The sequence below is a fragment of the Erythranthe guttata genome, chromosome 12 (genome assembly GCF_056151865.1).
Source record: "Erythranthe guttata isolate IM_541 chromosome 12, IM_541, whole genome shotgun sequence".
Classification (NCBI taxonomy): Eukaryota; Viridiplantae; Streptophyta; class Magnoliopsida; order Lamiales; family Phrymaceae; genus Erythranthe; species Erythranthe guttata.
This window is the reverse complement of record NC_142544.1, coordinates 7,358,908-7,385,212: the sequence shown is the minus strand read 5'-3', so window position 1 is coordinate 7,385,212 and position 26,305 is coordinate 7,358,908. Positions and strand designations below refer to the sequence as shown.

Here is a 26,305-nt window from a genome sequence, read left to right as displayed (position 1 = left end):
TCATTAATTACAGAGTGGTTATTGTTAATTGATAAATTTTTAGTGAATTTTTGTAATGGAATTTGTTAATTACATAGTGATTTTCGCTAATTTACAAAGTGGTTTTCATTAATTACATAGTTATTTTTGTTAATTACTTGGTGATTTTCGATAAGTTTAATTATAATGAATTTTCGTAATGGAATATTATAATCACATAGTGGATTTCGGTAAGTTTATAGTGGATTCAATTTGTTTATAAAAAATAAAAAATCAAAATAAAAAAAAATGAAAAATAACCTTTTTTAAAAACAAAATCAAACTTTTCTTATGAAAATTTTGAAAATAAGAAAAGAAATAAAAAAGAGATTTTTACTTTTTAGAGTTGATTTGAGAGCGTTATTTTGGGCATAAAATCTGAAGCATAATTTGAAGGCACAGTTTTTTGAGAAGATTTGGGTGTAGCTTAGGGGCAAGGATTTGAATATATCAACATAATTTTTTTTTTTTAATTTATTAAAATAATTAATTGGGACATATAAGGTATTTTGGGTTGATTGGGTTTATAGCAAATAATACTTAAAAAATGAATTTATCAAGAAGTCAACAATAAGAGGGTTTTATCAAATAACCCTTATTAAAAAAAAAATGCTAGAAGGGGTTCTACTAATAGTCCCTATGTAAGTAGTAGTATTCTAAAAATTGATCGAGACAGCCGATTAATCGATCTCCAAGGCTGAAGTTGTCTAAAACCATTACGATATATTTTGGTGTAAATTAAAGGTTTGAAAAATCAGTTTTCGCCTGCGATGCGGTTTGAGGCGGTCAAAGCGTGGAGGCTGGTCAAGTTATGTTCGAAAATATCGGTAAATAATCGGTCTTTTTAAAAAAAAATAAAAATAAAAAGAAGGGCTTTTAATTAAAAATGAATTTATGCTTTGTCTTATATTGTTTATGTTAATTTTTATTTTTGAAGGACCTAATGATATATGCTTGCAATGTTCAAGCATAATTTTGAATGCACGTGATTTTCGTTGTATTTTATTTTGTAAGAATTTTTATTATATTATAATCTTATTATTATTAAGATTTTATTATGTGAGTATGATATATAAATGATGGGATAATATTGTGTTTAAATATCTTTTAATATGTTTTGAGTGTGTACAAATACTATCTAAAATTATATTACATTAAAGTTAAATCAAATTAATTCTGATTTATTGTCAATTGATCACCGCCGCATTAATCGTGACGCGGTGCCTAACCCTTCGGACTCGATTCCTATCTTTAACAACCTTGATAAATAAATAAAAAAGAGTAAATTTAAAATAAAAATACTTAAAGTGAAGAAAGAATAATATATATCGGTAAAACATAGTGACATGAGAGAATTTCTCTTCACAGCAAGCCTATCTATCATTCAAAAATAATAATAAAGGAATATGACAACGGTGATTGCTGAATTTTCATTAAAAAAAATAAAATAAAACAATTACCATATAGAAACATAACGGGTAAAAAGGAAGAAACAATCATGAAAGAAATAACTACCAAATAGAGAGCGGAAAGAGAGAAAATAGTTGTATGAAAACCCTAAAACAACTCCTCGTCTTCTTTTATAATTCCTTGTGTAATAAGTTATTACCTTAAATATTTTAAACCCTAGTAATACACATATATATATATATAGATAGTCTTATTGTAAACAATGAATTTTCCTTATTTTTCTTTCGACTCTCTCTCAACTCTCAGGTTACGTTATAATTTGATATATATATATATAGATAATGTTGTTGCATACGAGAAAAAGGATGCGCGAAAATACGAGGATAAATGTTTATGTACGAGTTGGGAAAAATCGGAAGTTGGATCCGATATTGAAAGTTGAGTGCGGAATTATTTTAGAAGAATTAATGAATCACCCTGCTGGATGGGTTTTCAGCGAGCCTGTTGATCCTGTGAAGTTACATATTCCTGATTATTTCTCCATTGTCTCCAAACCTATGGATCTTGGAACCGTAAAGGGTAAACTCGATATTTACTCTTGTGCCGATGAGTTTTTCGACGATGTGAAATTGACTTTCGCCAATGCGATCTTGTATAATCCTGGTTGGAATCGAGTTCATCACTTGGCAAAGCTGTTGGATTCTCTTTTCTGTAAGAGATGGAAAAAATTCGAGGCCGATCGAAAACCAAAAAAAGATTATGATCATACTCAGTGTGTTCGAAAGAGATTGAAAAAAGATTTGTCGTCTACAGGTCAGGGTTTTTGTATTCAACCATGTACGGAGGGCTGCTTCTGTTGCTAATGTCCAAAAACGGAAAAAAGATTCCGTTGATGATTGTGTTGGAAAACAAAAACAAAAAGATTCCGCTGCTGCTTCGATTATTATGTCTACATCGAACGTCGAAGAAATGTCTCTGAATATCTTTTTGAGAGCTGCGATGCTGAAAAGGCGGTTTGCAGACACAATCTTGAAAGCCAAGCATCAACTGCAGCAGCACAAGGGTTCAACCGAAGAAAGACAAGAGTCGGAAAAGGAAATGGTAAAAGAGAGAGAAAGAATCGAAGAAGAATTTAGAGCTGCACAAAAAGACGATTTGAAGAGGAGACGCAAGATTGAGAGGATGGCTCTTGAACACATGGAAAAAAGCGTTAGTATAAATGATGATAACGCCCATCTGTTGAAAGAGTTGGAGAGTTTATGCTGCGATTCGGCATACGATCTATTTTATGGAAAAGTTACTGCTGCTAGTAATTGTGTGGTTGTAAACCCTCTCGAGAAACTCGGGCTCTATCTAAAGGAGGACGATGATTATTATTATTACGAAGATGAAGAACAAGATCGTGCACAGCTTGTTATCGAGGATGAGTTGGAAGAAGAGGAGATTCGTTAGTTTAGTTCCTCTCAATCTGTTGTTTTGTTATAATTAGTTCTATGTAAGAGATTTCTAATTATGTAAAAATTTATATTATTTTCTCAGATAATTGAATTGAATATTATGTATGTCCGAAGTTGCTGTGGAATTGAATTGAATATTGATTTCCCTTTGATGTTTCTTCTTTCTGCTTGTTTATATTTGAAATTTGGTTTTTGTTAAACTGCAACACAAGGGTTCTAATGAAGAAAGAAAAGATTTTGAAAATAAAAGTCGGATAAAATTAAAGAGAGAAAGGATCGAAGAAGAATTGTCATGAACTACTACTAATGGAATTAAGGATGTATGTACAGAGTTTCTTGAAATTTAATTGAATATTGATTTTATTTCCATTGATGTTTGTTCTTGCTTCAAGTTTATACATATTGATATTTCCATCTAATTATTCATGAGTTTGAATACGGATTACTTTAAGTAATTTATATATTTACTAAATGAAGAGATGAAGTGTTGATCGAGTAATAATTAGAAGAAGGGTAAATTACACCCATACCCCTGATGTATGCTTAAATAACTGTAAGGTCCCTGTGGTATCGATAATTACACTGACCCCCTTGAAACGTAGTTATAAACTCTAATAGGATAATGCATTGGATACGTTATTACGATGGAGTTCTAACGGACTATTGGTTTCAGGAAGTGGTGGAGACAACAAAGAGTTATGGGTGATTTAAGAAATATTGGGGGAGCCGTGACACCCTATAACTCTCCATAACTCTATGTTATCTCCACCACTAGCTAAAATTAATAGTCCATTAGAACCCTATCGGAATAATGTATCCAATGCATTATCCCATTAGAGTTTTTAAGTACGTTTCAGGGGGTAAGTGTAATTATCGATATCACAAGGACCTTAAAATTAGTTAAGCATACCTCAGGGGTGTTGGTGTAATTTACCCTTAGAAGAATTACAAGACATTTTATTTACTACGTACCAATAATATATGTAGAGAGAGAAAAAAATTAGTGTAAATTACGGCCACCTCTGAGGTAAGGTCAAACTACAAAAAAGCCTCTCATATTTGGATAATTACAATCATCCCTTCAACTCTGAATCTTCTCACACATCTACTCTTATGATGTCAAATTCAACATAATTGGCTTCGTGAAATGTTCTTGTACTTTGAACTTGTTTTGTGCAAAAATGTATTTTCGGCATCTGCACATTATTATTAATTAAAATCAGACATTCATCAATTAAATCGACTCGTAACATGATCAATGATTAATTAACTTACTTGAAAATCCATCAAAATCAAGTTGTATTTTCCGTCACGATGAAGAGCTTCAACTGCTTGAATCCCATCTCCTACAACAACTACTTCCGCTCCCAATTTCTCGAGCATTACTTTCGCGACTCTTTGTTGCACAGGAGTGTCTTCGGCAAGAAGTACACGCAAACCCTCGAGCGATTTTTCTTCGTAATTAATCCCAATATTTTTATTACAGCCATTAAATTCTCTTATTACACTAGTAGTGTTGCAACAATCATTCTCGGACTTGTCGGAATCATCATAGTGAAGATTATCGTCAATTTCGACAAGTTCGTGAAATTGAGCATCTTCTCGTAACAAAAAATAGCATGCCATCTAATGAACTATAACTTTATTTGAGAATCTAATATTCTTGAAAAGTTGAAAAGTTGAAAGAGTAAACTATAAATTTTACAAAGTCAGAATATGCAGAATGTTAGAAACCGTAATCAAGAAAATCAGATTTCGTTTTCTTTTTTGGTTTGTTTAAAATTTTATCTCCTCTAAACCAATTATATTCAAGAAAAAAAATTGTGTACATATATACCTCCATAAATATGGATATGAAATAAAATTTGCATTACTAAACTCTTGTGATTCAAATTTTTTAAGCTGAATTGCACAATATATTGGTCAAAATCGTAATGGCAAAATGCGAAGAAATTCCCTTTTCTTTTCAATTGATGCTTCATAAATTTTAGTCAAAATAATTTATCGTAAAATGGATATTTGACCAATACTTTTTTCACATTTTTTTATTTTACCACTTCTAATGGTGAGATACCAGTTATAATGTGATAAACATAAAACACCATCATATCAATTTCTCCAAAATATTCTCTTCAAATATTGAATATTGTTATATTCACTTCAAGGAATAAGAAATGTTGAAGTAGTTTCATAATATTTCAATTTTAGCTCACAGCTAGTATTTTAATACGATGTAATATCAAATTTATTGATTTTTCTACTAACGAATTCAACTTTAGTTTTTCTGTTTCTACTTCTTGAACATAATATGGATCTAAAATATTGCTGCATTATTCCAAGTCACATAAATTAGAGAATATTGTCTCATATAATTTTTCAATTATATGTATCGTAACGAGATATATGTCAATATCAAATATTTTACTTATTGTTTTCAAAACAACAAAGTCAACATTAAAAAGAACAAATTATAGAGATAATCAAATATTTATCTTTCTTTTTCTTCATATGTAAGTATATTTGTATGTTACTTTTACTTATGCATGTGTTCCAGACACATACCACCAAATCTTTATTGTGTCTTGAAAACGAAAAAAAAAACTTTAATTGGTGTTTTCTAGATGCATTTTCAGTATGCAATATTTGAATTGCGATTTCAATACAGATATATGGATCTCAAATAGAATGATCCAACTTTCATAATTTCCTATGGAAATAGAGATTTGAAAAATGTTGGGGCATGGCTGGCGCCCCTGGCGTTATGATATACTAGCATTTTTTCCCCCGTGCGATGCACAGGATATTATTTAAATATTAAAATTATAAGAAAATATAGTACACTAATATTGTAAAATTTAATAATGTATAGTATAATTCATATTGAATTTCTAGCTTTATCTCTTAAGATTTGAGATATATTGATAAAAATTAGGAGACTAATAATTGTTGAAAATTATAGTTAAAAACTTAGAATAGGAAAAATATTAAAAATAAATAATTACATAAGTAGCAATAACTATAAGGTAGGATTCTTCACGGGTTAGTTTTAATTTTGATAATTATTAAAAATATAGTTAGAAATTAGTAGAGAAAAAATATTAAAAATAAATAATTACAGAAATACCATTAGGGTAGTTAGAAATTAGTAGAGAAAAAATTTAAAAATAAATAATTACAGAAATACATTAGGGTTTTTTAGGGTTGCCCAGCGTTTCTTTCTTTTATATATATGATAAATTTTAATTTTTGGGGGCTTAAGATATATGTCTCTAGTGGCAAAACTTATTAGAACTAAATGACAAGTCCAACTAAACATTTGATACACGTCCTTCATAAAATTCATTCCAAAAATGCCCTTCACTCACAAATTTGAAATCTACATTAAGTAAAATCCATATTGCATTTATCATTTTTTTTAGTCTGCATTTAATATATTCATTTTTCAATCTAACACTTCCTTATTTGTTTTTCAAAATACGTTTGTCTTTTTCTTTTCTCTTTTTCTATTTCTTCATTTAAGTTCTATTAAAAAAAATTATCTACATAATATTGAAAATTAAAAAAAAACATGTTTTTCATTTTTCTGTAATTCAATTTACATATTTTGTAACACCCCACATTTTCATAAGCATATTATAGGGATTTATTGAATAAATTATCAATGTGATTCATTCCCATATGTACATTATCTTTCATGAATTAATTAGTAAATGCTATGCACCTTAGTTATTTATATGAATTAAATGAGATTATTTTGAAAAAAATGATGAATATGCACTCATGGATTAATTAGTAATTTCAATGCATTCTAAGTGTTTAAGTGATTTTTATAAATTATGATATTTATGAATTAGGTGTACTTGTTTGATTAAATGATTTAGTAACTTCGATTTCGTGATTAAGTGATTCTTGTGATTCTGTGAGTGTACCTACGGATTTTGTGAATTATAATTTATTATGCAATTTAATTGAATTAGTTAACTCATGAGTTTTCATAGTTTAATTAATGGACTTATGATTAGTAATTAGTTAATCCCATGTATCATAAGTGTTTATATAACTTATAATAGATTTTATAATTTGGTTAATAGTTCCACGCAATTTCTCTCTTATTCTGTAATTAAATATTTATATGTGCTTAAGTGTGTGCATGAGCCGTGTAATTTCTTATGCATATGTGTGAATTATATGAATGTGCCATGTGTATGTGTATGGTGTGTTTATATGACATATTATATGAATATGTATACTATCATATATTATATGTGCTTGATTATATATGTGAGGATTTAATTATGTGTATACATGTATGTATGTTCTATGTACATGTTTATTTAATGTACATGTATGTGACATACATGCCCATAACTCTCTCTCTCTCTCTCTCTCTCTCTCTCTCTCTCTCTCTCTCTCTCTCTCTCTCTCTCTCTCTCTCTCTCTCTCTCTCTCTCTCTCTCTCTCTCTCTCTCTCTCTCTCTCGGTAAATACATAGTAATTTCCTCCCAAATTATTCTTCCTATTATTTTAATATTATATATATAGATACATATAGATATAAGTTTTGTGTGTGCATGTGCTTGTGTGTTATGAAAAGGCCGTGTGTTTTTCTTGAGTATGCCAAGTGTATAATGTTTATTGTGATGTGTTTACAAGTGTCATTGTTCCCCTAATTGCAATCTACACCCTCTTGTCTTCTTTATTGCAAGTAAGTCCCTCTACTCCCCTATAAATTGACCCTTCCTCTTCACTATTTTCAGCATAAAAACATCAGCCAAAAATGACTCATTTTCTCCTCTATTTCTCGTCCAAATACAGCCCCAAAAAGGAAGAATTCATCTTCCACTTCCAAACCTTCAAGATTCTTCATAAAAGTCTATCTTTTCCTCTTCTAAAATCCTCTCAAAATGCCTCTCTCTCTCCCTAAATTCGAGATTCCCCAAATACACTCAAAAAAACAACCATATAGTCTCTCAAAACTCAGCTCCAAAGCAATCCAATACCACCCATGTCAAGCCCAAAGACTTCCAAGCCAAAACTCCATGGATCCTTGGTTTCTTCTCCTTCTTAGCCTTTGATTTTCATGGGTAAGGACCTCTTGGTCTTTACTGAAATAATAAACTAATTAATATGAATTATATGTGTTTTAATGAATTATATGTTTGTGGTTTTAATTTTGGGCTTTAGAAGATAAAAATCTTGATGAACACTAATTGAAATTCAGATTCGTAGCCTCTGTTTGTATTGCATGTCTCATCGGGTAATACTTAAGATAAAATTATGAAATTTTAGGGTAGTCTAGATAATTGTGTTAGCTTCATTATGATATCAATTATGCCTTAATCTAATTTATATTGAGTGAGTTATGGATCGTGTTCTTAAAATGCACAGTTTCTGAGTCATTTGTGAATTATGTGTTTAAAATGCCTTTATACTAATTTAACTTGCGTGATTTGCTTGGATATGATTATAGACTTGTTAGAAATGTTCTTCGAAAAATCTCACAGTGTTTGGTTAAAGGTATGAATTAATTAGTATTTTTGAAGTTGATAGCTCTGTTCTGGAAAACTGACCGTATCACTGCACTAAATTAATTATTTCTCTTAAATGGTTAAGTTTCTTGCTAAACTGTTTTAACAAGGTCTAATATACTTATAGGTGAACATCGAGTGAAATTTGTAGGTGTTTTTAATATATGTTCTAAGAGATATGAATTTTCAAAGTTGAAATACCAAAACTGTTCGATTTTCTAAAATAAACTATTTTTGAACTGGAAAATATGTTTAGAAGTATGGTTTTAAATTCTTGATCCTTAGTTAATAAAATAACGAAGAAAATTTTAAGTCAATAGGATATAATGAACTATAGTTATGGTCATGGAGTATTCATTTAAGTCATTATGTGCTACTATCTATATGTTTCGATTGATCTAGGTATGTTGGTTTGAGATTCATTATATGTGTGCCGTATGTGTGTAAGTATTGGAAATGGTTGAGATTACTTTTGGACTTATTGGTTAATTACACTCGTTAATGCTATATAGTATAAACTATATGTCATACTTTATATATATAAACAAATATATATATCCTAGCCTGCGTGGTCGTAGGAATAATTCCCGATCCATGGCTTATATACGTATACTATACTATATTATATCTCTATAGCAACCTACGTGGTCGTCGAGTGAAACTCCGATCCATGGTTTATATAAATATAAAATATACTATTATAAATATATGTGTGGGTGTGTACAATCATATGTGTATGTGTGTGGAGGAACAATAGTCTTTACATGATTTGTGTTTATTGTGCTACACTTAATTAGATATCATTGTCGTGTGTGTGCGTACGGCCGTGTATGTATTTGTACCATATGTGTGATTTAATTAGTCTATGTGACAATATGTGGTTAGTAAATCTTTGTGTTATTTTATTGTGACATATTTGTGTGTTATTTGTGGTGTTTAAACGGTAATAGGATTATGGTCTAAGTGTTCATGTCCATGCATAACACGTGTTTTGAAAATTGAAAGATTAATGGAATGTTTGAGTAATAAACGAATCGGATACGGTGGGCCGGTATCCAACTAGGGTTGAGAGGAGTGATACGAGTGATATGAGTGATATTGGATCCATAGACGGGCTCGAAACGGTTTATTATCCGAATATAAAAATTAATCTTTCACGGATCCGATAAAGTGAAAATATTTTTTCCATGCATTGCATTCACATGCATTTTGGTTATTTTGCATAATAAAGTGAATTATGTGGGTATAGTGTGCTTTTATGACTTATGTGTAATAATGTGCTTTTGTGACCCGTGTGTTGTCGTATATGACCTAATGTTTAGATGTCACGTTGGGGTTCTGATAAGGATCCGGCTGTGTCGCATTTATATGCGTAAAGTCTTAAATTGATACTAAAGGGACTTTATGTTCGTGAGCTATATAAGGATTTTATATCCGTATAATACGAAAGAGGACTGTGTGTCCAACATACCAAGATTGAGGTAAACAATATTATATGTTTATATGTGGAGCTATATGTTCGACTATGTGTTATAATAATGTTCATGCTTCGTAGATCTTTGTAATCGTATGTGATGTTATGTGCTTTCACGTATGTGATTGAATGTCTTGGTCTAAACAAATAAATTGAATATAGAGGACATAGTAGAAGCTTCAGGATTATCCCTACACAAAAGAACATAGAGACGAGGACTTTAGGACCCTTATAGGACGTGAGTGACACGTTGAGAGAGGCGTGAGTATCGTCAGGCTAATGTTCTTACTGAGCCAGTGGTTGGGCTCACGCTTTATGCGAATTTCCCCTTTTTAGGTTCTCGAAGTAATCAGAGTGCGCAGCGGAGCGGAGTTCGAGGAATCACGAACCTTGAGGCCTTGCACGTCTTACCCGGATTTCTGAAAAGACCCATGTTTTCACTTTCGTCTATAAAAGGGTCTTATGTGAAAATGGAGATTTTTATTTTACTCTGATTTAGGAATCCAGTCTATTAAACGGGGGTATTTAAATCAAGTTTATTTTCCTTCCGCTGTCTTACAAGTTTTCTTTTCAAACCCCGATGACGTTTAGGTAGCACTCTTTATGAAAATTGCAACTTTGATTTGTGTGTTATATTTAAGTAAAGGAAAATACTTTTAAAGTTCGAAATTGGGTTTCTCAAGGTTCAAATCGAATCGAAATTTTTAAAAGTCCACTAAAATATTTTTTCTTTAACTAAAATTCATGGAGGGTGTTACATATTTGTTAATATATATATTTTTTTATCTGCATTTAATATTGTAGTAGACTATAGTATATTATGGTGTACTATATAATATATTACATTGTACTATGATTTACTACGGTGTACTGTTCCAAATCCTAGCAGCAAAACAACTCTCAGCCGTCGCCAAACTCTAGCCGCCAACAACTTCTATCCACCAAACCCTAACCGCCCACCAAAACGATAGCCCCGTCAAAGAGCCCTACCTTGATACAACCACCTCCCACCGTCGATGTAACCTCACACCACCGTCTCCAATGCCCAATCTACCAGCATAACCATCCCCTATATAACCACAACAATCACTGCCTCTATCTACTGTCATGAGCCATGAGCCATGAGACGTCACCGCCATTTGCAGATCCGTAGTTTTGTGTGCCACCGCCACCCACCATAGCCGCCATAACTAAGTGGTAAGAGAGATGCGGAGAGCGAAAGAGATATGGAGGGAGAGGGAGAGGCGAGACACAGAGAGAGAAAAAAAATAACACAAAATAGGAGAAATAAATTTGATTAGTTGGAGAAACTTGAATATAGATATTATATTTAGGGTATAATTAAGGGCAAACTAGGGATAAAATAAAAATAAGGGATGTGGGTCATATATTGTTTCAAATTAGTGATTTAATTAAAAGATTGAATTTAAGGCTGTCAGTTAGTTCAAATTAGGTCGCAACCAATCATATAACTGGTGTTTTTTATTTTGTAATTTTTTGTAATAAAGGAACCCGCAATCAATCATATAGGTGCACGGGGTAAATCTACACTCTCGTATAATAGCTTGTAAAGCATACAAGAGACGTAAACCACAATAGGCTAACAATGTTTAACAAATTTGACGTAGCGACCGTTGGCAAGCGAATTCGAACTTGGGTTAATTGACAAAAACTCACTCACTCCAACCGCTAAGTCATTGCGGAGCGATATGTATCTTTTAATGTTAAGCAGATTGTTTCTAACAAATATCCAGTCCTGGAATTAAAATTATGATGTCATTAATGATTAACAATTTAATAGGCAAAAGTAGGGGTAAAACTAGGACTGGGCAAAAATTACCAAATACCGATTACCATGGTGCAATATTTGGCTCTCGTTGAAGTTGTTTATGTCACGTACTTCTTTAGTTTCAAAGTCCATCTAATCTCTTATTGGTTGAATACTTTTTGCTGTAATTTTCTTCTCCCTTTCTTTCCCCCCAAAGCTCCCAGCCTTTTTGTTTCATTTGCATTATTGCACCATGGTTTTTTTTTATTTCTCTTTATATAAACCAGGAAACTTTTTTCTCATTAGTTTCTACAATTTTTCTATAGATATCTTAGTAATCATTACTTAATTGAAATGCTATTACGGTCGTATAATGTACATTCATGTAAATTGTCTGATTACCATATTCATTTGCTTAATTTGTTGTATTTATGCATTTATTTAGTATTCATCTTAATTATGGTTATCCGAGTTAATAAACAAAATGATGTATGGTAGATTACTACGTACCGATCATACCGTACCGAAACTAACGGTGTACCGCGATTGTTGGTACAGTAACGGTATAGAATTTTTCAATACCGAAAGATACGCTAGGTACACGGTATTGAACAAAATGTTCGGTAACCGTACCAAAACCACCCCTAGGTAAAACACATGGGCGTATAGGATTTGTTCGACCCTACACCCAGTGAAAAACACCGGGTGGGTCTTCTGCTGGCACGTGTCTCTTTTTTGTATTTTATAATAGATTCCCCGCTAGGGTTTACCTTTAGAGGTTTTAGGAAAAAGAAAAAAATACGTGGCAGCAGAAGACTCACCCGGTGTTTTTCACCGGGTGTAGGGTCGAAGGAACCCTTAATTTCCTACCAATCAATTGTGCTACTCTACGTACCTTATTCATTTTTCTATGGTTTTTGTTGATTAAAATTCAAATGGCAATAGTAGGTTATCATATTGCATCAAAATTTATATACAATAATAATGTTATACTGCATCAATATATTATTAATAAATAAACAAGAATACATATTATATAATTATCGTCTAGATAAAATATAAGATAATAATTAATAAGTTCTTAATTTGCAATCTAACTATACTTAACCAAATATTATTTTGGTACGTCAAAAATATTTTCTACTGCTTAGCTCAAAATAATTGAATAATGATTTTTTTTTAATTTTTTCAATATCTCAATTAAATTTATAGTAAATTGAGAATGAAGAAAAAGCTTGAATTTATTTAAAAAAAGGAAGATAATATTAAAAAGTAAGTCTACAGTGTTTTATGTTGGTTAAAGATAATCCTAGAATTGTGGTTGTAAATAAAGTATCGCACAAAATTCTAGATAAACGAAAAATTTGGGACGAGTCTATGCAAGTTGAACAATTTTGGCACCGATAATGGTATTAAGATTTTAGAATCAAATGATTCTAGGGTAAAGGAGTTTAATATTTTAGGTCTTAATAGATACTAAGTTCGCATATTTTAAATGTTATACGTACTTGTACACAAAAAGATTAAAAATGTAAAATAAAATATATAAAAAAGAAGAAATGAAGAAGAAAATCCGTGCACGAATATTTTCAATTTTTTATTTACGTACTTTTAACAGTAATATCGGGCAAGACGGTCGATTAATCGCTTTTCAAGGTGGCCGGAGGCAGTCCCAAATCTTTACGATTTTGATGTGAATGTTTGAAAAATCGGTTTTTGACAAGTGAGGTGGTCTGAGGCGGGTTGATGGGGGTCAAACTTTTGTGGCAAAAATCGGTCAAAAAGTCAGTTTTTTTTTTTAATTACTGTTTTCATTCAAAATAAAAGTTGGGCTTTTAAAAAAAAAAAGTGAGTTTATGCTTTATTTTGTTTATGTTAAGTTTTATTATTAAAGAACCTAATGATATATACTTAAAATGTTCGATAATATATTTAATGGCAAATGACAAATAGGCCCATGACAAAGGCGCTTAATTAAAAAATGGACATTCAACATTTTTGTCTTCCCAATAAATCCAGCTTATTCATACGTATTTGCAAATACGAAAAACTCTTTTATATATACCAAAATTACCCTCAATTCCTTGAAATCTTAATTCAACTTCAATTTCATGACTTACACCCCAGTTTTGCCCAATTTCACCAATTAACCAATTTTGACCCTGATTCAAATTTTGACCGCCACCGCTAGAGACCACCGGTTACAGGCGTTGACTTTTTCTTTTTTTCTTTTCTTTTCTTTTCTTTTTTTTTTTTTCTTTTTTTTTGTTTGAAAACTTTTTTTGTTTTGAAAATCCGCCAGGTCAACCGTCGGTCTCTGTCGTTGTATTTTTCTCTTCTTTTGTTTTTTTGAATTTTTTTTTTCAGCAGGTCAATCGCCGGTCTCTGGCGTTGACTTTTTTTTTTCTTTTTTCTCGTATGAAAACTTGTTTTTTTTTAATATTCTAATTAATATTACTGTCTTGGCTTGCTATATTAGTGTATTAATTAATTTTATTGCCTTGGCCTGTGATTTTACTGTCTCATGCAATAATATTACTGTTTGGGACATTAATATTGGTAATATTGATATTTGAAAAAGTAATATGAAAATAATATTACTCTTCGGGACAGTAATATTACTGTTTGGGATAGTCATATAAGTAATATTATTGTCCAATATTAGTAATATTACTGTTTTAATTTGGTATTCAATATTACTATCTCAGACAATAATTTTGTTGTTAACACATTAATTTAGAGGGAGAAAAAAAAATCAACGACAGTTGACCAGCCGGAAAAAAAATTCAGAAAAAAAAAAGTAAATGCTGGAATCTGGCCTGAAAAAAAATTTCAGAAAAAAAAAATTTGTGAAAATAGGCTTATTGTGATATATTTGTTCAAATCCGGGGTCAATGTGCAATATTGATGAAGTTAGAGCATAATGGATGAAATTGATGAAAATATTATTATTGACGGTATTTTAGACAAAAGACATGGGGATGGATTTATTCGCAATACAATTTTTTTTTCTAGAGCTATATACATTTAAGTTCGTTGTCATAGGTCTATTTGACATTTGCCCTATATTAAATTTAAAAGATTTGCGTTTTCTTTTTATTTTATAAGGATTTTTATTGTATTATTATTTTATTATTATAAAACTTTTATTATGCTATTAGCATATATAAATGATTGAGATATAATTATGTTTAAATATCTTGTTATATATGTTTTGATAATCTATGGACAATACCTATTTAAATTTTAAAAATCGATTTATTTTTTGATTTATCACCGCTGCATCGATTAATCGTGAGGCGGTGTCTAAGCACCTCCAACCCAATTACCACCTTTTACAAGCTTGAGTTTTCATATTTTTTCGTCCCAATGAATAGTCCGTTCTGCTCACCTTGTATATAAAATCGAAGTATTCATAAATATATATATATATATATATATATATATATATATATATATATATATATATATATATAATATAAATAGTAATAAAAAAAATGTGTAAATTTAAAATAATAAATAATGAAAGTGGAGAGAGAACAATATATATCGGTATAACATAGATGACATGAAGAAATTTTCTTTCTACAGCAAGCCTATTTAAAAAAAAAAAAAAAAAAAAAAAAAAGAACACAAAAGATTATGACAACCTGTAATTGCTGAATTTACCTCAAAACAAAAAAAAAAATTACCATATAAAAACATAAACGAAAAAAGGAAAGAAAACCCTAAAACCTCTCTTCCTGCTCTTTTATGTTGCTTGTTAAGTAAGTAACTTCCTTAAATATTTGAAACCCTAATACTATATAGTCTTATCAGAACTCATAAACCAGTAATTTTCCTTATTTTTCTTTCAAATCTATTAGTTTATCTCATATATTCTCGCTGGTTGTTTGTTATATATTAATGTTCTCATCTGAGCATAAATCGTCGAAACTGAATATTACTAGGAAAAGGATGCGCGAAAATACGAGGATGAATGTTTCTGTACGAGTTGCGAAAAATCGAAACTTGGATCCGATATTGAAAGTTGAGTGCAGTAATATTTTAAAAGAATTAATGAATCACCCTATTAGAGTATATTATATTATAGAACTCTTGTAATATTAGGATACTAGTATGATTGAGTTACCTAGATTAGTTAGGATTTAGTTACCTAGTCAAACTCTATTACCTTGCATTATTTCTCTATATATATTCCATGTAATCAACCCATAACATAATGGGGGTTTCTATTCTATCTTTCTCTCCTTCTCCAATTCTATTCTTCCTATATGGTATCAGAGCACCAGGTTTAGGTTTTTTAACCTAGCCGCCTTCCTTCTCCATGGCGGTGAAACCTAGCCGCCTTTCTTCTTCATGGCGGTGACCACCCAATCTTCTCCCTCCCCAGTGATGGTACTCTAATATTTTTTCTTTTTCTTTTCTATCTTCTCTTCTCTATCTTTTCCGTTCTTCTTCTTCTTCTTCTTCTTCTTCTTCTTAATGGCCTAAAACCTAGCCGCCGCTTCTCTTCTTCTCCATGGCCGGCGACACCAAACCGAAATTTCTCCCTCTCTCGGTGGTGTATCTTCTCTATCTTTTTCTTCTTCTTCTTCTCCATGGCCTAAAACATAGCCGCTGCCTCTCTTCTTCTCCATGGCCGGCTCCCCCATCTCATATCTTCTCTCTCTCTCGATTCAAAAAAAAAAAAAAAAAAAAAATCTCTCCATATTATTATGATTATTATTTTCTTTCAATTAATTTGGCAGGTATTTTTATCAAAGATTCACTACTGCTGGATTTTGCGGGTTTCTTTTTTTATCCAGTCGTCACCTTTGGAGTATATTCGTTCCGACTGCGGGAGCGTGTCAGCAAGTGATTGTCCAGTCTTCACGTTCGTCACGTTTCGACTGCGAGGGCGTGTTAGAGAATATTATATTATAGAAATCTTGTAATATTAGGATTCTAGTATGATTGAGTTACCTAGATTAGTTAGGATTTAGTTACCTAGTCAAACTCTATTACCTTGCAATATTTCTCTATATATATTCCATGTAATCAACCCATAACATAATGGGGGTTTCTATTCTATTACGTATATCTCTTTCTCCTATTCTATTCTTCCTATATGGTATCAGAGCACCAGGTTTAGGTTTTTTAACCTAGCCGCCTTCCTTCTCCATGGCGGTGAAAACCTAGCCGCCTTTCTTCTTCATGGCGGTGACCACCCAATCTTCTCCATCCCCCAGTGGTGGTACTCTAATATTTTTTTTCTTTTTCTATCTTTTTTATGAACACCACCCAAATTTTCTCCCTCCCCCGGTGGTGCATCTTCTCTATCTCCTTCTTCTCCTTCTTCTTCTTCTTCTTCTTCTTCTTCTTCTTCTTCTTCTTCTTCTTCTTCTTCTTCTTCTTCTTCTTCTTCTTCTTCTTCTTTCTTCTTCTTCTTCTTCTTCTTCTTCTTCTTCTTCTTCTTCTTCTTTCTTCTTCTTCTTCTTCTTCTTCTTCTTCTTCTTCTTCTTCTTCTTCTTCTTCTTCTTCTTCTTCTTCTTCTTCTTCTTCTTCTTCTTCTTCTTCTTCTTCTTCTTCTTCTTCTTCTTTCTTCTTCTTCTTCTTCTTCTTCTTTCTTCTTCTTCTTCTTCTTCTTCTTCTTCTTCTTCTTTCTTCTTCTTCTTCTTCTTCTTCTTCTTCTTCTTCTTCTTCTTCTTCTTCTTCTTCTTCTTCTTCTTCTTCTTCTTCTTCTTCTTCTTCTTCTTCTTCTTCTTCTTCTTCTTCTTCTTCTTCTTCTTCTTCTTCTTCTTCTTCTTCTTCTTCTTCTTCTTCTTCTTCTTCTTCTTCTTCTTCTTCTTCTTCTTCTTCTTCTTCTTCTTCTTCTTCTTCTTCTTCTTCTTCTTCTTCTTCTTCTTCTTCTTCTTCTTTCTTCTTCTTCTTCTTCTTCTTCTTCTTCTTCTTCTTCTTCTTCTTCTTCTTCTTCTTCTTCTTCTTCTTCTTCTTCTTCTTCTTCTTCTTCTTCTTCTTCTTCTTCTTCTTCTTCTTCTTCTTCTTCTTCTTCTTCTTCTTCTTCTTCTTCTTCTTCTTCTTCTTCTTCTTCTTCTTCTTCTTCTTCTTCTTCTTCTTCTTCTTCTTCTTCTTCTTCTTCTTCTTCTTCTTCTTCTTCTTCTTCTTCTTCTTCTTTCTTCTTCTTCTTCTTCTTCTTCTTCTTCTTCTTCTTCTTCTTCTTCTTCTTCTTCTTCTTCTTCTTCTTCTTCTTCTTCTTCTTCTTCTTCTTCTTCTTCTTCTTCTTCTTCTTCTTTCTTCTTCTTCTTCTTCTTCTTCTTCTTCTTCTTCTTCTTCTTCTTCTTCTTCTTCTTCTTCTTCTTCTTCTTCTTCTTCTTCTTCTTCTTCTTCTTCTTCTTCTTCTTCTTCTTCTTCTTCTTCTTCTTCTTCTTCTTCTTCTTCTTCTTCTTCTTCTTCTTCTTCTTCTTCTTCTTCTTCTTCTTCTTCTTCTTCTTCTTCTTCTTCTTCTTAATGGCCTAAAACCTAGCCGCCGCTTCTCTTTTTCTCCATGGCCGGCGACACCAAACCGAAATTTCTCCCTCTCGGTGGTGTATCTTCTCTATCTTTTTCTTCTTCTTCTTCTCCATGGCCTAAAACCTAGCCGCTGCCTCTCTTCTTCTCCATGGCCGGCGACCCCTCTCATATCTTCTCCCTCTCTCTCTCTCTCTCTCTCTCTCTCTCTCGATTCATACATAAAAAAAAAAAAAAAAATATTTATCTCTATTATTATTATTATTATTTTTTCTTTTATCAATTGGGCAGATATTTCCTTAGAGGAATTCTCTAGCGTTGTGTTTCGCGATTTGTGTCCAGTCTTCACTTTTGAAGTTTATTCGTTCCGACTGCGGGAGCGTGTTAGCAAGGGATTGTCCAGTCGAGTTTATTCGTTCCGACTGCGGGAGCGTGTTAGCAAGTGATTGTCCAGTCTTCACGTTCGTCACGTTTCGACTGCGGGGGCGTATTAGAGTATATTATATTATAGAACTCTTGTAATATTAGGATACTAGTATGATTGAGTTACCTAGATTAGTTAGGATTTAGTTACCTAGTCAAACTCTATTACCTTGCATTATTTCTCTATATATATTCCATGTAATCAACCCATAACATAATGGGGGTTTCTATTCTATCTTTCTCTCCTCCAATTCTATTCTTCCTATACACCCTGCTGGATGGGTTTTCAGCGAGCCTGTTGATCCTGTGAAGTTACATATTCCCGATTATTTCTCCATTGTCTCCAAACCCATGGATCTTGGAACCGTAAAGGGTAAACTCGATATTTACTCTTGTGCCGACGAGTTTTTCGATGATGTGAAATTGACTTTCGCCAATGCGATCTTGTATAATCCCGGTTGGAACCAAGTTCATCACTTGGCAAAGCGATTGGATTCTCTTTTCTGTAAGAGATGGAAAAAAATCGAGGCCGATCGAAAACGAAGAAAAGATTCTGATCATACTGAGTGCGTTCGAAAGAGATTGAAAAAAGATTTGTCTACAGGTCAGGGTTTTTGTATTCAACCATGTACGGTGGGGGCTGGTTCGAAAGACGATTCTACCCCTGCGGCCTCCAGTGCTTCTGTTGTTAATGTCCAAAAACGGAAAAGAGATTCCGTTGATGATTCAAAACTGGATTCAACAAAGGCCGCTGCTGCTGCTTCGATTATTATATCTGCATCGAACGTCGAAGAAATGTCAACGAAGATCTCTATGAGAGCTGCGATGCTGAGAAGTCGGTTTGCAGACACAATCTTGAAAGCCAAGCGTCAACTGCACAAGGGTTCTAATGAAGAGAGAGAAAGAATCGAAGAAGAATTTAGAGCTGCACAAAAAGACGATTTGAAGAGGAGACGCAAGATTGAGAGGATGGCTCTTGAACAAATGGAAAAAAGCGTTAGTATAAATGACGATAACGCCCATCTGTTGAAAGAGTTGGAGAGTTTGTGCGGCGATTCGGCATACGATCTATTTTACGGAAAGGTTACTATTGCTAGTAATTGTGTGGTTGTAAACCCTCTTGAGAAACTCGGCCTCTATCTAAAGGAGGATGATTATTATTATTTCGATGATGAAGAACAAGATCGTGCGCTGCTAGTTATCGAGGATGAGTTGGAAGAAGGGGAGATTCGTTAGTTCTGATCCCCTCTGTTGTAATTAGTTGTGTAGGAGATTTCTAATTATGTAAAAATTTATATTATTTTCTCAGATAATTGAATTGAATAGTATGTATGTCCGAAGTTGCAGTGGAAATTGAATTGAATATTGATTTCCCTTTGATGTTTCTTCTTGGTTCTTGTTTATATTTGAAATTATATATATAATAAATCGGTAATATGTATATATAATAAATCGGTAATATGTAGATGAGAGGAGATAAATCTTTTTAGTACAGCAAATCTATCATTCAAAAAAAAAAAACAAAATGTGACAACGGTAATAAATAGGTGGCTTTTCCTAAGAAAAAATAATAATAGTAATAATAATAATTAGCATAATAATAATAGTCTTGCCATAATAATAATTAAGAAACACACCATATTCTTTCATGATTCCAAAAGGAAAATTAGGATAGTCGGACGAATGAAATTAGTATTTTTTAAATGAGAGAAATTCATTTTTTTCTTAACCTATAATACAAAAATCATAATAGTATTTATATTATAAATATACTCGTCAAAAAAAAAAAACAAAAAAAAAAAAAACAAAAAACAAAAAAAACAAGAAAAAAAAGAAGACAAACTTGTGTGGTAAAAGAGGAAATTCCATTTTTTTTTTGTAAATTTAAATCATTCCGGATACCGGAATTTCATATATATTATAAATCTAATCTAAAAAAATTTGGAAATCATAAATCGCAATTTTCGGGTTTTAATATGAAATATATTGTTCCAACATTTAAAAATTTCGGATGGAATTCTGGTTGTATTGTAAAATTCCATTCTAATTTCCACCCATGCATATACAATAACATTAGAAAAAAAAAAATCCAACTGAAACCCTATAAAACCACTTATCCTTATGTAATAAGTAATTTCCTTAAATATTTGAAACCCTAGTAAAATATATAGTCTTGTCATAAAGCGTAAGTTTAATTCCTTATTATTCCTTCATATCTATCTCGTTCAACAAAGATACAGATTTAATTTGTTAAACTGCAACACAAGGGTTCTAATGAAGAAAGAAAAGATTTTGAAAATAAAAGGATAAATTTATAGATCGAAAAAGAATTGTCATGAACTACTACTTATCGAATTAAGGATGAGTTGGAAGAATTAATTAAGGGGATATTTTGTGTAAATTTTATTCTTCTCTTGGTTAATTGAATATTCGAAAATTACGTATGTACGGAGTTTCTTGAAATTTAATTGAATATTGATTTTATTTCCATTGATATTTGTTTCCATTGAAATTTAATGCAACCCTTTGAAATACCTTCATATTAAAAATTCGGGTCCTCGACAGGTCGATCCGTCGTGTCTCGGACCCTAATCTACGGGAATCAAGATTGACCCATAATACAATGGATTTGGTTCTGGGTCCGTGGTCAACATGTCGGGTTGGGGCGGCGGTCAACGGGGCGGGTCCGGGGCAAAATAGGCCCGCGGCCATGTCTATTATCAACTACTCATAAGTCATAACTCACTACGTGATGCATTTTATTATTTTAGTTTTTTCTTTTACAATTTCCGTTTTTATATTTATTAACTAGAAAAATGATTTTAAAATTATATTTTTTAATTTCTTTTTATTTTCATTTTTTAATTTCTGTTTTTTCCAGACTCAACTATAAATTTTCAAAAACAACTATTAATTTCCGAAATCAACTACAATTTTTTTTATTCCAACCTTTTAGAATTAACGATAAAAATATCGTAAACACCTACAAAATGTTGTGTTCAATATAAAATTGGAAATATTTGTGTACATATTTTCTTCTTTTTTTATATCCATTTTTTTATACAAGTGTAACATATAAAATATGTTTAGTTTTTTATTAAATACCTAAAGCTTCAAACTCGTTAACCCCCAAAATCGTTTGATTCTAAAATCATAACACTACAATCGGTGCCATAATTGTTTACACCCATCCAAGGGCGAGTCCAGCCCATGGCTAGAGTGGGACTCAAGGCCCCCCTCAATTACTATTTTTCCGTTATATTATGGAGGCAACTACAAATAACACCAATTTTTTCTCATTTCAATACCACCAAAATAAAAATTCAATAATAAATAGGTAATAACATAAATATCCTTAATGAAAATAAATTTTACAAAAACATACAAAATCTCTTTTTTTCTTTATGCAATACCAATTACATAAGTGAAATGCTCTTTACGGTTTAAAAATTGCTATTTACCGTTCAAAACAAAAAACACTTTATCTCTCTAAAACCCCTAAAATTCTCAAATTTCTCCAAAATTCCCCCATTCGAAAATTTTCAGAAAAAAAAAATTCGAAAAAAATCGAATTCAACCAATTTCATTGCTTGGGCTTGGATTTTTTCAGGTAATTTCGACTCCTACTTGTGTTATATGCATTGGGTAACTCGATTTTGAAACCAATTTCATGTTTAAAAGCCCTACAAATCGATTTGTAGGGCTTTTTTAATTTTCGCAAAACTGTTTTGAATGCCGATGTCGGGCGCCGGCCGCCTGAACGGACACCCGCTTTGGGCGTCTGTTCAGGCGGCCGACACCCGACATAGGCGTGTAATTTATTTCTGGACGCCCGTTTTGGGCTTTTCCCGGGCGAACCGACGCCCGGTCCATGCGTCGGTTCGGCTGGAAAAAGCCCAAACCGGGCGTTCGATATTTATTTTTTATTTATTTTATTTATTTTTTAGTTTTTTTTTTTCTGAATTAAAATAAATTTTTTTTTTCTGAATTAAAATAAGTTAGTGAATTTAAAATAATTTAGTGAATTTAGAAAAATGAAAATAATTTTTATGTTTGCAGGATGTCTAATTGGGCGAAAAAATTCCGACTGGGAAAAGGGAAAGGACCCATAATTCGTCCTTCTGCAGATCCGGTGGAGGAGACTACTGCAGAACGGGAGGAGAGGACACATAATAGAAATGTTACCAGCTCTAAATGTCGTGGGGAACGCACTGGTGCTTTTGTACCCCCACGTACGTACGGCGATTGAGGAGGAGACAAAGGCAGAGGCCGAGCAGGAGATGGATGCACCTATGGAAGCAGATGGATGCACCTATGGAAGCATATATGCATCCGCAGGAGGACGAGTACGATCCACAACTACGCTTTCAGCAGAAGTATCAGTTTCCGGTGCCGGATTTTCCATCCGATGACGATGACGAGGATGTTCCGACTCCGACTCCGCCTCCTGTCCCGATGGGTGGTACTTCTGGTGGTACTTTCGGTGGTTCTACTCCTGTCCCGAGGTCCCGCACCGCTCCGAGAAAAAAGCTTCCTTCTCGACCTTGAAGGTTGACTGGTGAGACACCCGGTAGACCTAAATACACTCACTTGATTCCGAGTTTTGGAGCACATATTGCCTACGACATTTGGGAGGGAAAGGTATTACTTATTAATATTAATAAATTTTGTTTATAATATTTACACTTGATTGTGGTATACTTATATATGAATATATCTTTAACAAGGCCGACATATGGTTAAATTACGGCGAAGTCTACTTGGCCGGGCCCCGACGACGATGATTGTGTTTCACTACTGGAGAGTACGGGCTTGTATCACTTGCGTCATTGTTCGCTGCCTCAGCACAATAACCCACTGATAGAGGCTTTTATTGAGAGGTGGCAGCCAGACACCAACAGTTTTCACATGCCGTTCGGAGAGATGACAATTACCCTCCACGACGTGCATTACATCATGGGTTTGCGAGTTATTGCACATCGCCCTAACGTTTGGATGGATAAGGCCGAGGCGATCCAGCTTGGTGCGAGAGCTTTAAGGGTCGACCCCGCACTAACGGAGCAGTGGTGGTATGGTGGCGGATCCAAGTTAGATGATTTGGAGGTGATGTATGGCGACGATTCTACATTTTCTTCCGCGTATCAGGTACGAGCATATATTGCATACTTGCTCGGAAAGTTGTTGTTTGTGGATAAGAGTGGATTGAAGGTCTGAGCAGATTTTTTCCCACTGTTAGAGCAAATCCATCTGATTCGCGAGTATTCTTGGGGTTCGGCTACATTGGCCAATCTGTACCGACAGTTGGGCATGGCTATGCGAGCTGAGGCGGCGCAGATTGTTGGATGTCTGACATCATCATCATCATTATTATTATTATTATTATTATTATTATTATTATTATTATTATTATTATTATTATTATTATTATTATTATTATTATTATTATTATTATTATTATTATTATTATTATTATTATTATTATTATTATTATTATTATTATTATTATTATTATTATTATTATTATTATTATTATTATTATTATTATTATTATTATTATTATTATTATTATTATTATTATTATTATTATTATTATTATTATTATTATTATTATTATTATTATTATTATTATTATTATTATTATTATTATTATTATTATTATTATTATTATTATTATTATTATTATTATTATTATTATTATTATTATTATTATTATTATTATTATTATTATTATTATTATTATTATTATTATTATTATTATTATTATTATTATTATTATTATTATTATTATTATTATTATTATTATTATTATTATTATTATTATTATTATTATTATTATTATTATTATTATTATTATTATTATTATTATTATTATTATTATTATTATTATTATTATTATTATTATTATTATTATTATTATTATTATTATTATTATTATTATTATTATTATTATTATTATTATTATTATTATTATTATTATTATTATTATTATTATTATTATTATTATTATTATTATTATTATTATTATTATTATTATTATTATTATTATTATTATTATTATTATTATTATTATTATTATTATTATTATTATTATTATTATTATTATTATTATTATTATTATTATTATTATTATTATTATTATTATTATTATTATTATTATTATTATTATTATTATTATTATTATTATTATTATTATTATTATTATTATTATTATTATTATTATTATTATTATTATTATTATTATTATTATTATTATTATTATTATTATTATTATTATTATTATTATTATTATTATTATTATTATTATTATTATTATTATTATTATTATTATTATTATTATTATTATTATTATTATTATTCTTATTATTATTATTCTTATTATTATTATTATTATTATTATTATTATTATTATTATTATTATTATTATTATTATTATTATTATTATTATTATTATTATTATTATTATTATTATTATTATTATTATTATTATTATTATTATTATTATTATTATTATTATTATTATTATTATTATTATTATTATTATTATTATTATTATTATTATTATTATTATTATTATTATTATTATTATTATTATTATTATTATTATTATTATTATTATTATTATTATTATTATTATTATTATTATTATTATTATTATTATTATTATTATTATTATTATTATTATTACTATTATTATTATTATTATTAGTTGTGTAGGAGATTTCTAATTATGTAAAAATTTATATTATTTTCTCAGATAATTGAATTGAATAGTATGTATGTCCGAAGTTGCAGTGGAAATTGAATTGAATATTGATTTCCCTTTGATGTTTCTTCTTGGTTCTTGTTTATATTTGAAATTATATATATAATAAATCGGTAATATGTATATATAATAAATCGGTAATATGTAGATGAGAGGAGATAAATCTTTTTAGTACAGCAAATCTATCATTCAAAAAAAAAAAAAAATGTGACAACGGTAATAAATAGGTGGCTTTTCCTAAGAAAAAATAATAATAGTAATAATAATAATTAGCATAATAATAATAGTCTTGCCGACACAACAGTAAAAGATTTTTCTCTCGTGTGAGAGGTCTTTCTTTTCTCTCGAATGAGAGGCGGTTGTTTCTTCTTCTTTCTCCCTAATTATTTGTCTTCTCAATTCTCCTAAGTTGTGTTATTATTTCTCTCACCTTCTCCTGCAGATTTTATCGTTTCTTTACTTTATTCGTTTAATCGCTGTTTTTTATAAGTTTGTGCTAGGGTTAGCCGTTTTAGGGTTTCCTTTAAAGCGACTAGAACTTATCTTCTGTTACTTCTTCACGTTTGTGTCTATCCCAGATCTACTCGTTCGGCTTCTCTCTCTCACTCTCAAGTCAGCATCTACCCATCTATCTCACTCGCCAATGGAAGAAATCGAGGAAATTATGGCAAAAAGTCTCCATCTGACATCGGAGGAAGAGGAATGTGTTGTTTTAGGTCCATCTCCTACTGACCACGAGATCGCTACAAAATTTGCTGTGGTAGGGCGCGTGGTCTCACAGAGAGAGATATCGGGTCATACTATTAAACTCAATCTCTCTCGTTTAATCCAACCAGTGAAGAGCTTCACGTTTTCCTCGGTCGGCGGCAATCGCTTCGTCATGGAATTTTCTCATCGCCTTGATTATCAGCACGCCCTCAATGGCTGCCCTTGGGTTATGGATAAACAAGCAGTAATTCTCAAAGAGCTGATCAG

General features: G+C 31.2%; 2 protein-coding genes and 1 long non-coding RNA gene across 3 annotated transcripts; all 3 read left to right on the top strand.

Moving 5' to 3' along the window:
- The first annotated feature begins 1,793 nt into the window (after positions 1 to 1,793).
- LOC105978060 (uncharacterized) lies at positions 1,794 to 2,880 on the top strand. Its single transcript, XM_088827251.1, has 2 exons — positions 1,794 to 2,241; positions 2,351 to 2,880. Exons 1-2 carry the CDS (start codon positions 1,794 to 1,796, stop codon positions 2,878 to 2,880), a joined length of 978 nt encoding a protein of 325 aa, XP_088683377.1.
- Positions 2,881 to 7,646: 4,766 nt separating this feature from the next.
- On the top strand, positions 7,647 to 10,556 carry LOC105961024 (uncharacterized). The gene is made up of 2 exons (XR_001173060.2): positions 7,647 to 7,969; positions 10,224 to 10,556. It is a non-coding gene; the product is annotated as an uncharacterized LOC105961024 (long non-coding RNA).
- An 8,362-nt stretch (positions 10,557 to 18,918) lies between these two features.
- Positions 18,919 to 19,803, top strand: LOC148766351 (transcription factor GTE12-like). The gene has a single exon (XM_088827250.1). The coding sequence runs from the start codon at positions 18,919 to 18,921 to the stop codon at positions 19,801 to 19,803; it is 885 nt and encodes a 294-aa protein (XP_088683376.1).
- The last annotated feature ends 6,502 nt before the right edge of the window (positions 19,804 to 26,305 follow it).